Source organism: Anomaloglossus baeobatrachus (assembly GCF_048569485.1).
Source record: "Anomaloglossus baeobatrachus isolate aAnoBae1 chromosome 1 unlocalized genomic scaffold, aAnoBae1.hap1 SUPER_1_unloc_5, whole genome shotgun sequence".
NCBI lineage: Eukaryota > Metazoa > Chordata > Amphibia > Anura > Aromobatidae > Anomaloglossus > Anomaloglossus baeobatrachus.
In genome coordinates this window covers 1,681,672-1,694,696 of record NW_027441778.1, presented here as the reverse complement: position 1 = coordinate 1,694,696, position 13,025 = coordinate 1,681,672, and the positions used below count along the sequence as shown (strand labels likewise).

At 44.0% G+C, this 13,025-nt stretch overlaps 1 protein-coding gene across 4 annotated transcripts in view; it reads left to right on the top strand.

Annotated features, from left to right (window-relative positions):
• Positions 1 to 1,055, top strand: part of CRLF1 (cytokine receptor like factor 1) — a 269,795-nt gene extending 268,740 nt beyond the window's left edge. For 2 of the 4 annotated variants that reach the window (XM_075331305.1, XM_075331304.1), the window contains exon 8: positions 729 to 1,055. In XM_075331305.1, coding sequence (XP_075187420.1) covers positions 729 to 761 — 33 coding nt within the window. In that variant the 3' untranslated portion in view covers positions 762 to 1,055. Of the gene's footprint in view, positions 1 to 691 lie in introns of all 4 variants that reach the window. The other 2 variants (XM_075331306.1, XM_075331307.1) reach the window with 2 other exon arrangements.
• Positions 1,056 to 13,025: the final 11,970 nt, after the last annotated feature.

Sequence of the window (13,025 nt, the reverse complement as noted above, 5' to 3'; positions counted from 1 at the left end):
CAGCTGTTATGAGTCAGTTTACTCTGCTGCAGATCTAGCACAATTCATTTGTTGAGCTAGCTATAATCCAGCCCATATCAAAAATAGAAAATACAGCACAAAAACATTTGTGGATCTTTTGAAAAAAACTTATATATGTAGTGCATTCAAATATAAACTTTAAGGCACATACAGGAAAGTTCATCAAGCTACTAATCTTTGAACATACATGGATAATGTAAAGATCAGATGGTCCTGTTAATTGTAACTTTTACTATTGCATCATTTTTTTAACTTCTTATAATTCCATTATATGTAACTAATTAACAAAGCTCAATTCATAAGAAAACAAAATGGCAGACGGATCAAAGTGGCCCACACCGCAGATTGTTTTGTACATTGTAAAGTGACTGAAAGATGCAAATCAGTGCTGGATCAGGGTTGGGCTAGGATACATAAGGTCAGCTGTCCTGTAGTGAAAGTCTCCTGCTGATAAAACACAGATTTTATTGAAATAGCTATAATCATGCTTTCTTCCCTTACATCATGGTGCTCTCAGATACATAGCAAAAATCTGGTGACAGATTACCTTTAATTTCTGATCACTCAATAAATGAGGTACTAGGTTAGGATCATCCCCACCAGCAAATCCATTAACTGGTTCTGTTTTTAAACTAAAAAAGTACCTTGAAGATATTTTCTATGCTTTCAGGTTCTACCAGGTGATAAGTTATAGCATCTTATTTTAGCCGGGCAGGAGGACGCAAAGGAAGCGGATCTGAGGACCTTACTCAAAGCTGCAGTGAAACTTGAGCATCGCCTTGAAGAAGACTTTTAAGTTCACCCTTTGAGATCCTGATGGCAAGCTTTGTTGTTGTAAAGAAAGAGACTCCAGCAGAGATGAAGTTGCGTGTTTTCATTTCAATGTATGTCACATCCCACCACCGAAATCATGGTTTGAAGGGGACCAATATGTCTTGTAAAAGACTATTTTTTACAGAACTGTGTGTGTTCAATGCTTTTACCTGGAATCCTATTTTTATTTCTTATTTATGTACATTTTGACCATGTTTGTAATGCTCACTGAAATGTAGCGTTTGTGTTTTATATGTTCTTGTCATCAGTTAGATATTTTTTAAAAAAATATTAAAATATTTTCTCTATAATGAAGTTTTGTTTTTACAGTTTGAGCAACTTTGAGTTTATGAAAGAAATTGCTGACCGGTCCTGAAGAGCAGTATTCACACCCTACATTTCACCTGAGAAACAGCCCTAAGGTGTCTAGCACATAGCTACAGTATATTATAGAAGATATTTAGACATCCGCTGCACATACTGTACTTCCATGCTCTACCTATTTCATATGCAGTTTTATCTCAAAGCTCTATGTGTTCAATGTTGCACCCCCTGAAACATTGCAAAGATACATTCTTCTAAGGCTATGTGCACACAACGTTTTTTTGCCGCTGCGTTTTTGTGCGTTTTTGGCCGCAAGAAACACACAAAAATGCAAAAGAACGCACCTGTGGTAAAAAAAAAGCACCGGTAAAAAACACATACTTTTTTTTTCCGCGTTTCGGTTCGTTTTTGATCTCGGCATTTTGCTGCATTTTTCCAATGCATTGCATGGGTGAAAAACGCAGTAAAATGCAGGAAAGAATTGACATGTCCATTTTTTTTAGCTCAAAAACGCAGCTAAAAAGTTGTGCGCTGCAAAAATGAAAAGTCATAGACTTTGTTGGGGAAGCAAAGTCATGCAGTTTTGAGCCCAAAAACGCACCCGAAAAACGCGCAAAAACGCTCAGTGCGGACATAGTCTTAAATTGCTTTTTAGGAAAAATACAGAGTTACCATACTACAGAGTGCCTGAAATTATGTGAGGAACTAAGCCGGAGGCCACTCTACAAACATATTGCAATTCCCTCAGCCATTTTTATAAGGCCTCATGCTTTATTAGTTTATCTCTATACAATTTACAGAACCCTTTTAATTAGTGATGGGCGATCCCCCTGATTTTCGGGATCAGGAGCTTCGCCCGAACATTTTGTAAAGATCGAGATTGGGATCGAGATAACGCGAACTTGCATCCGAGCACCGAACTCAGGCTTTACAATTTTGGGATGGGCCGGCTGTAAAATTAAGACTATAGTTAATAATAAATGTTGTCATTATACTTACAGGTCCCGTGACGCATTTGCAGACTCTAGTATAAAGATAAAGTCTGGCTCAGACTATCATAGACTAGGTGCTCTGGGTAAATAGTAGTACAAAATATAAGTAAAACCCACGCACTCAAATGATGAAAAGAGGGCAAATGTATGCAAAGTGTTTTTTATTTGACAGACTGCAAAAATGTGGACCCTAAACTGAAGCAACACCCGACATTTCGGTTTTAACACCTTTTTCAAGGCTGTTACCTGTAAGGTCAAAAAAACAGAGTGAATATCTACATGTTTGAAAAATTATATACAACACATATATACATATATACAATGTTACAGAATGATCTGATACATACTCAATGGCAAAGATGCTAGGAATCACGGGTTGGATGCTCTGTGCATTTGCAGACTCTGTCTCCTGGCCGCTTCTGCTTCCGCATCTGATCATTGGTGTGCCCCCAGACATTGGGTTACAGACTGGTCACATGGCTATGACATCATCGAAGGTCCTATTAACTGAACTTTGACAGTCACTGTGCAAGTGTCTCATTGGCATCACCCGGTACGGCCTCACGCTCTCCTGACAGGAGTGGTTGGCTGCATGTATTTCTGTTATGGTCAGGAGACCGCAAAAAGATCTACCAAAAAAACATTAAAAAGGTTGATGATAATGCACAAAGAGTAGTTGGAAACTTAGCTGGCTGCAATCCCCTGATTACAACAACACAACTAGAAGTAGCGGTGGAGCGTTTCTAACCAACCTAGATGCCTCATTACCACCGGAGAACTGGCTAACCTCAAAGATGAAATGAGGAATCCTGAGTTGCCTCGGATGAGCCCCAAAGGAAAGTTAAAGCCCCCGACATATAACAACAGTGCTGTAAGAAAAAAAAACCACAGATGGAAAGTATAGGGTTAAGCAAAGGGAGACCCTGCTAGCTAAATACAAAATGATAGGATAAATTGCTGGTTGCAGCCAGCAAAAACCCTGAAAAAATACCAATACCTGATAAAAAATATTCCCTGAAAGATCACACGGTCTTCCTCCCACTATATCAGGAACTCTTGTGCAAATACATTTAAATGAAAAAGGCAAATGTAATAGAAAAGATCATAACTACAAAAATCACATGAGATACAAAAATACATATCCTGATCAGACAAGGAGTAACAACTCCCTTTCTTTCTGGGAATAAATCGCTCTCCAAAAATGGTGCAGGAAAAGCAATTATTCACGAGCAAGAAACAAAAGATAATATTCTCAACACAGGTTCAGGAAAAGGCATAAATCAAGCATAAAAGCCCTTCAGTGCAAATTCAGTCCCAACCAAGCCCAGACCAAGAGAGCAAAAATACTTAACGCGAAAACCACTTAAACACACCTCTGTAAAAATATATTTTATTCAAATTTATGGTAGAAAATGTACGACACCAAATGTCTGACATAAACACAAAAACACAGTGCTCAACAAGGCCCAGTGGAGAGCAGAGGGAGCGTGCAGAGATAGATAGCTGATAGTTGAATTGCTCTCAGTGAACTAGGAGGGACTACAATAATCCTCAACTCCTCCTGCCTACTTGCGGAGAGTGTTATAAAGTTTTGAACACTCCCCGCTCCGGGTGGCTGTCCCTATATATCCCTGTACTCCACTGACCTATACCACCACCACCAGGTGCATTGTGAAAAGACCAGGACAACATATAATATATTAAAATCTGTTGGTTCCTGACTAGGACCGAAGACTATGCTACAGTCCAGGTACTGTAAACAGCAGTTTAGGACAGAGCTAATGGGCCCAACGAGACCGGTACCCACAGCTCCTCCCGTTCCTGACTAGGACCGAAGACTATGCTACAGTCCAGGTACTGTAAACAGCAGTTTAGGACAGAGCTAATGGGCCCAACGAGACCGGTACCCACAGCTCCTCCCGACGCGTTTCCCCCCCTCCTAAATAAATGTTCGGGGGTTCATCAGGGGTGATTAGCCAACAAACACCTGTGAAATAAACAAAAACAGACAGTTGGTGTCTTTCAATATAAAATCCAACCAGTCTCCAAGGACTCCCCTTCACATACAGGACTTACTTGGAACAGCATCCAAGTGGGGTGTAATAGCAGCAGCAAGGTGTGCTTGTATAATATAGCTTGACACCATCAACACAAAGGACTATATGTGTCCTCCTGGAATTAAATATAGTTATACAACATATTAGTCATTGTGTCTCCAAAATACCTCTGCACCATGCAATAATCACACCTATCAGTGTATATTATGCCACTACCTTCTTAGGTCCACTTTTCTTCTCATCCAACATGTAGTATTAATGTTGTTCAGTATCTAGCACCACCATTTCTATATACACATAGACAGTACAAAGAAATGAATATGTGAGTCTATGCTTTAAGATAATATCTCTCCACAATATACCATGAAGATGGTGTCTTATGGTATCCAGTACTAGAGCAGAGCATACCCATTGTAGGTAAATGATGCAAAATGTTCTGCAGGAACAATCAACCCTTTGGCGCCACTTCTAGGCCTTTGCTATAAGAGAAAAGAAAACCATCTCAGAAGGCCAAGGGGGTTTACATACTCTAAACTCACATAGCCATACACAGGCATCAATGTCAACAATACCTATGAATCTTAGATGATAGATGATACACAGTTTGGCACTTGAGATGAGGTGCAGCGTGCACTCTCTAGCAGAAAAAATCTGTCTGCCCTCTCTTAGGTTGTGGATCCAGCTCTCCTGGTTAGCTCCCTGTAGAGAAAAACATTATGTATAGCTCACATGCAGGGCAGAAGCATATTAGCTTACATTACCCTCTCGCTTGTCATTACCTGGGCACTGGTATTTCCCTAATGGAAGCCCTAGGTGTTTCCTTAGTAGAAATCCTGCTTCAGATCCCACTAGTAAATGAACACGTCCTAGGAAGACATAATGTACAAATAGCGCTAGTGCCAGATTTTATCCCATCACACATATCCAGATACTGGATATCATATACAATCCTGATTAAATAAGGAGAGTCACCTACCAGCAGGAAGCTCGGTCTACAGTGACCAAGGTACCAGACGCTCAGACGTATAAAGCTCCCCAGGGCGCAACGATGTGACCTCCCGGGCTGAAGATCTGATGGTCCGTAATGTCCCTGCTGCCTGTCTGCCTCATCAGTGCCACCTAATCTTTTAAAACGCCCGCACCCCGATATGGGGGTGGGACATCCTGTTCTCCGAAATGGACGTGTTGATGGACCAATCGGAGACGGATCCTGAGTGGCCGGAAGTGACGCGTCAGGGACGGATTGACAGATCCCACATCCAATCCTCGTGACTAGCACTGCAGGGTCTTCCTGTTCTCCGAAATGGACGTGTTGATGGACCAATCAGAGACGGATCCTGTGTGGCCGGAAGTGACGCGTCAGGGACGGATTGACAGATCCCACATCCAATCCTCGTGACTAGCACTGCAGGGAGTGGCCTATCACTCAGTTGCAGCCGCCCTCAGTGGTAGTGACACCCAGGCGTCCCAGCAACCGCATCGGCCTGGATACAGACAGATCCTGCCCGACCGGATGTGATGTAACTCAGATTGACAACACAATAGCCCTATCCTGGTTGCTAGCACTAAAGTGAAGTGTATCACTGAGTCGCATCTACCCTCAGCGACACTGCATTGGCATACCTAATCATCTCAGTAATCACTACAGCCAGGAGGATCCCATCTAAGACCCAGTGTCAGCACATGCCTATACACATTGTCCACTGATATTAACCTGTGAGACCACCTACATATGTTTTAATTAGTCAGCTAGCACATGCTACCTGTGTCAGTTCGTTTAAACTTGAGACACAGTGATTGCCTAGTGTCAAAAGTCTGCCTGAATCTATAAGAATGCCATTATATGTCTCTAGGAGTTCTTGGAGTTGTTTTATAATGAAAATAGGTAAAAATGACCCAGAAATTGGCAAGAAGATGCCTTTCCTATCCTACACTGAAAGCCAGAAGGGCTTAGATAAAGCTGACAAAGCTCAAATTCTCATTAATTCCGACCGGGGAAACAGAATCTAACAGAAATATCCACCTGGCTTCGCGTTGGAGGATTTTATTGTTCCAGTCACCCCCCCGAATTGGTTTCTTGACCACCTCGATCACTTGAAAAGATATCGTGCCCGCGTCTCCATTATGGCATGTATTAACATGTCGGGCTAAAGTCGTGTCTCTCTTATGGCCAATATCCCCCAGGTGCTCCCCAATTCTGACACGTAGTTCCCTTTTGGTTTTACCCACGTATCCCATGGGGCAGCTGCAAGTACAAAGATACACTACTCCTTGGGTCCTGCAGTTTGCAAATTCTTTAATCCTGAAGACTCTACCTGTCTTATTGTTATGGAATTCTTTGTTTTGGTTAATTCGTGGGCAGTAGCTGCATCTACCACACCTAAAAGTCCCTTGAGGCTTCCGACCCAGCCAGGTCCCTTGTCCCTCTGGGGCCAAGAAATGGCTATGTGTTAACTTGTCCCTTATTGATCTCCCTCTTCTAAATGTAACACTGGCATGCGATGAAATGCATTTCCCTATATCTGGATCAGATTTGAGGATGGGCCAATAACGCCTCAGCACCTCCATTATCCTGGGATTTAGATCATCATACGTTCCTATTAGTCGGGTAATCTGCTCATCCTTTTGTCTTTTTTGTGGCCTTACAAGTTCTTTCCTTGGGGTTGATCTGGCACATTTATATGCTGGTTCGAGTACGTGCAGGGGATACCCCCTCTGTCGAAACCGACCTCCCATGTCTAAGGCCTGGGATTCGAAATCTGACAGGGACGAACAGTTCCGTCTAAGCCTGAGGAATTGTCCCTTAGGGATCCCCCTCTTTAGGGGTGCTGGATGATGGCTCTCCCACCTTAATAAGCTGTTTGTCGCTGTGGGCTTTCTATAGATGCTTGTGACCAATCCCCCTCCTAAGTCCTTCGATATTTTCAGATCCAAAAAGGCTAGACTCACTGCACTAACTTCAAATGTGAATTTTAGCCCAAGATCGTTGCTGTTAAGTCTCTCAATGAATTGAGTAAAAAGGGCTTGCTCCCCCGTCCAGAGAACGAGGATGTCATCTATATAGCGCCCCCAAAATTGTATATGGGGGGCATAGATGACATCCTCGTCTCTGAAGACATGGGTGTCTTCCCACCAGCCCAGGAACATGTTGGCGTATGTGGGGGCACAGGGGCTCCCCATAGCCGTGCCCCTGAGCTGGTGGTACACCCTTCCATCGAATAGGAAATAATTATGTGACAGAATATAGAGCAGGAGGTCAACCACAAAATTACTGTGTTCCCGGCACTGGTTACCTCGTGTAGAGAGGTAATATCGAACAGCTTCTATCCCCTTGTCGTGTGGAATGCTGCTGTAAAGCTGTTCCACATCAATTGATGCTAGAACTGTGCCTGGGTCTAAGGTGATCCCGTCTAATTTGGAGATGAGATCATTGGTGTCTCTAATGTAAGAAGCCAAACCAGTGACGAATGGACGTAACACTGTGTCAACATAGACACCAGGATTTTGGCCAATCGCATCAATTCCTGATACAATGGGTCGTCCTTTCAAACGGTCTCGTTGGGCCCATTAGCTCTGTCCTAAACTGCTGTTTACAGTACCTGGACTGTAGCATAGTCTTCGGTCCTAGTCAGGAACCAACAGATTTTAATATATTATATGTTGTCCTGGTCTTTTCACAATGCACCTGGTGGTGGTGGTATAGGTCAGTGGAGTACAGGGATATATAGGGACAGCCACCCGGAGCGGGGAGTGTTCAAAACTTTATAACACTCTCCGCAAGTAGGCAGGAGGAGTTGAGGATTATTGTAGTCCCTCCTAGTTCACTGAGAGCTATTCAACTATCAGCTATCTATCTCTGCACGCTCCCTCTGCTCTCCACTGGGCCTTGTTGAGCACTGTGTTTTTGTGTTTATGTCAGACATTTGGTGTCGTACATTTTCTACCATAAATTTGAATAAAATATATTTTTACAGAGGTGTGTTTAAGTGGTTTTCGTGTAATTCCACCTGGGTTGTTATCCTAATAGTGGTCTATGTGTGATCAATGGCGGGATTTCTATCCGGACCAATTAACACTACTAGGTGGTTGGATGATGCCGAAGAGGTGTTTTCAGATAAGGCGATTGGTAACCAGGGAACAGGAAAGACAACCATCAGGAATGTCTTTTCGGAATTACTAGATGCTTATAAAATTAATGTGAAATCTTGGTGGGAAGTACAGTCCCTTGAGCGCTATATTAAGCAAAGAATTGTTCCACGTGGTCTTAGGATCAATCTTATACCAGCAGAAAGATCAAGAACAGATAGGCTGATTGGCAGGTGGGAGGAGGAGTTGACCAATTCCTCAATTAGACTGATGACCATTCTCCTGGAGGAGGAGAAGGTCACCTTAGAAAACAGTTCCAAAACCCTGCAAAATCTCAGGGAGGAAGCAGTGAAGTATAAGGGAGAACCCGACTTTGTGACCAAAGAAACTTCACTGCAACTCGCTGTTGATAAGTATCAACAAAACTTGAAAACTAGGAAGCACAAGCACTTCCTGAGGGACCTGGCTGACTTTACAGGTCAGAAAGAGGTCTCCTCGGGGGTCACGGGTCCTCAAACTGACGTTTCATCTTCAGATTACTCAGATTCTGAGTCTCAGGGACGGCTTGTGCCCAATAGGAATAAGGAGAGAAGGTATCAACAGGGAAGGCAAAAGAACTGGGGTAGAGGGGGGAGAAGGAACTGGCAATGGGACAGGAATGGTGGAAGGTATGGCTCATCATCATACTCTGGAACACCATATTCAGGTGGGGCACAATCGAGATTGATGGACAACATGGCCCCTCCCATTGCCCCGCCCTCTCCTCCGTTCTCCTCTCAAGGGAACCAACAGGTAGGACCCCACAGCGCAGCACCCACCCCTTTTTTAGGGGGGCGAGACCCCTACAATTTGAGAAATCATGGGTACAGAACCTTGAAAAACTAAATGTCCCGAGTTCATTGGATCATCAGGTCATCAATCTATCAAGTTACCACCTCTCGGAGGTGGAGATGAGGGTTCTTAAGCTTGGCCTTACATTCGTCCCTACAACCAGATATGACCCGTTCATATGGGCCAAGGATTTGGAATTATTTATAAGGAAATTAAAATGGAAAAAATTCTTTGCCCACAATGATGAAATTGAATGCATCAGGCTGGGAATTCCAGCAGAAATGCTTCATGACGTTAGGCTATTATCAAATTTGGACGAGATGAGAGGAGAGTGAATAGGCGTGGGACCTTTCACCAATTTGAAACCTAAGAGCAAAAAGACACCACCCCCAATGGACTATAGCAGTCTTAACATCTTTTCAAATTTAGTGATGAAGGACCTTAAGAGCATTCAACCTAAATCACGATCCGTAAAGCCGAATCTTAACAGGGAAGAATGGGAGGCTTTGAGTAATCTGGAAAAAAATACCCAAATCACAATAAAACCATCAGACAAGGGGGGGAACACTGTCATTATGAACACCAAAGACTACCCGGCAATGTGTAAACGTATCTTGACTGATAGAACAACTTATCAAGTACTGCCTAAAGACCCAACCATTGAGTATTTAGGGGAACTTGAGACCCTCCTGAGGAAAGGACTTCAAATGAAGGTAATTTCTGAAAAAGAATATGACTTTCTATATCAAAAGTTCCCAGTAATAGCCACTTTCTACGCCACTCCTAAGATACATAAGGGTTTATGTCCTTTGAAAGGACGACCCATTGTATCAGGAATTGATGCGATTGGCCAAAATCCTGGTGTCTATGTTGACACAGTGTTACGTCCATTCGTCACTGGTTTGGCTTCTTACATTAGAGACACCAATGATCTCATCTCCAAATTAGACGGGATCACCTTAGACCCAGGCACAGTTCTAGCATCAATTGATGTGGAACAGCTTTACAGCAGCATTCCACACGACAAGGGGATAGAAGCTGTTCGATATTACCTCTCTACACGAGGTAACCAGTGCCGGGAACACAGTAATTTTGTGGTTGACCTCCTGCTCTATATTCTGTCACATAATTATTTCCTATTCGATGGAAGGGTGTACCACCAGCTCAGGGGCACGGCTATGGGGAGCCCCTGTGCCCCCACATACGCCAACATGTTCCTGGGCTGGTGGGAAGACACCCATGTCTTCAGAGACGAGGATGTCATCTATGCCCCCCATATACAATTTTGGGGCGCTATATAGATGACATCCTCGTTCTCTGGACGGGGGAGCAAGCCCTTTTTACTCAATTCATTGAGAGACTTAACAGCAACGATCTTGGGCTAAAATTCACATTTGAAGTTAGTGCAGTGAGCCTAGCCTTTTTGGATCTGAAAATATCGAAGGACTTAGGAGGGGGATTGGTCACAAGCATCTATAGAAAGCCCACAGCGACAAACAGCTTATTAAGGTGGGAGAGCCATCATCCAGCACCCCTAAAGAGGGGGATCCCTAAGGGACAATTCCTCAGGCTTAGACGGAACTGTTCGTCCCTGTCAGATTTCGAATCCCAGGCCTTAGACATGGGAGGTCGGTTTCGACAGAGGGGGTATCCCCTGCACGTACTCGAACCAGCATATAAATGTGCCAGATCAACTCCAAGGAAAGAACTTGTAAGGCCACAAAAAAGACAAAAGGATGAGCAGATTACCCGACTAATAGGAACGTATGATGATCAAAATCCCAGGATAATGGAGGTGCTGAGGCGTTATTGGCCCATCCTCAAATCTGATCCAGATATAGGGAAATGCATTTCATCGCATGCCAGTGTTACATTTAGAAGAGGGAGATCAATAAGGGACAAGTTAACACATAGCCATTTCTTGGCCCCAGAGGGACAAGGGACCTGGCTGGGTCGGAAGCCTCAAGGGACTTTTAGGTGTGGTAGATGCAGCTACTGCCCACGAATTAACCAAAACAAAGAATTCCATAACAATAAGACAGGTAGAGTCTTCAGGATTAAAGAATTTGCAAACTGCAGGACCCATGTACTTGCAGCTGCCCCATGGGATACGTGGGTAAAACCAAAAGGGAACTACGTGTCAGAATTGGGGAGTACCTGGGGGATATTGGCCATAAGAGAGACACGGCTTTAGCCCGACATGTTAATACATGCCATAATGGAGACGCGGGCACGATATCTTTTCAAGTGATCGAGGTGGTCAAGAAACCAATTCGGGGGGGTGACTGGAACAATAAAATCCTCCAACGCGAAGCCAGGTGGATATTTCTGTTAGATTCTGTTTCCCCGGTCGGAATTAATGAGAATTTGAGCTTTGTCAGCTTTATCTAAGCCCTTCTGGCTTTCAGTGTAGGATAGGAAAGGCATCTTCTTGCCAATTTCTGGGTCATTTTTACCTATTTTCATTATAAAACAACTCCAAGAACCCCTAGAGACATATAATGGCATTCTTATAGATTCAGGCAGACTTTTGACACTAGGCAATCACTGTGTCTCAAGTTTAAACGAACTGACACAGGTAGCATGTGCTAGCTGACTAATTAAAACATATGTAGGTGGTCTCACAGGTTAATATCAGTGGACAATGTGTATAGGCATGTGCTGACACTGGGTCTTAGATGGGATCCTCCTGGCTGTAGTGATTACTGAGATGATTAGGTATGCCAATGCAGTGTCGCTGAGGGTAGATGCGACTCAGTGATACACTTCACTTTAGTGCTAGCAACCAGGATAGGGCTATTGTGTTGTCAATCTGAGTTACATCACATCCGGTCGGGCAGGATCTGTCTGTATCCAGGCCGATGCGGTTGCTGGGACGCCTGGGTGTCACTACCACTGAGGGCGGCTGCAACTGAGTGATAGGCCACTCCCTGCAGTGCTAGTCACGAGGATTGGATGTGGGATCTGTCAATCCGTCCCTGACGCGTCACTTCCGGCCACACAGGATCCGTCTCTGATTGGTCCATCAACACGTCCATTTCGGAGAACAGGAAGACCCTGCAGTGCTAGTCACGAGGATTGGATGTGGGATCTGTCAATCCGTCCCTGACGCGTCACTTCCGGCCACTCAGGATCCGTCTCCGATTGGTCCATCAACACGTCCATTTCGGAGAACAGGATGTCCCACCCCCATATCGAGGTGCGGGCGTTTTAAAAGATTAGGTGGCACTGATGAGGCAGACAGGCAGCAGGGACATTACGGACCATCAGATCTTCAGCCCGGGAGGTCACATCGTTGCGCCCTGGGGAGCTTTATACGTCTGAGCGCCTGGTACCTTGGTCACTGTAGACCGAGCTTCCTGCTGGTAGGTGACTCTCCTTATTTAATCAGGATTGTATATGATATCCAGTATCTGGATATGTGTGATGGGATAAAATCTGGCACTAGCGCTATTTGTACATTATGTCTTCCTAGGACGTGTTCATTTACTAGTGGGATCTGAAGCAGGATTTCTACTAAGGAAACACCTAGGGCTTCCATTAGGGAAATACCAGTGCCCAGGTAATGACAAGCGAGAGGGTAATGTAAGCTAATATGCTTCTGCCCTGCATGTGAGCTATACATAATGTTTTTCTCTACAGGGAGCTAACCAGGAGAGCTGGATCCACAACCTAAGAGAGGGCAGACAGATTTTTTCTGCTAGAGAGTGCACGCTGCACCTCATCTCAAGTGCCAAACTGTGTATCATCTATCATCTAAGATTCATAGGTATTGTTGACATTGATGCCTGTGTATGGCTATGTGAGTTTAGAGTATGTAAACCCCCTTGGCCTTCTGAGATGGTTTTCTTTTCTCTTATAGCAAAGGCCTAGAAGTGGCGCCAAAGGGTTGATTGTTCCT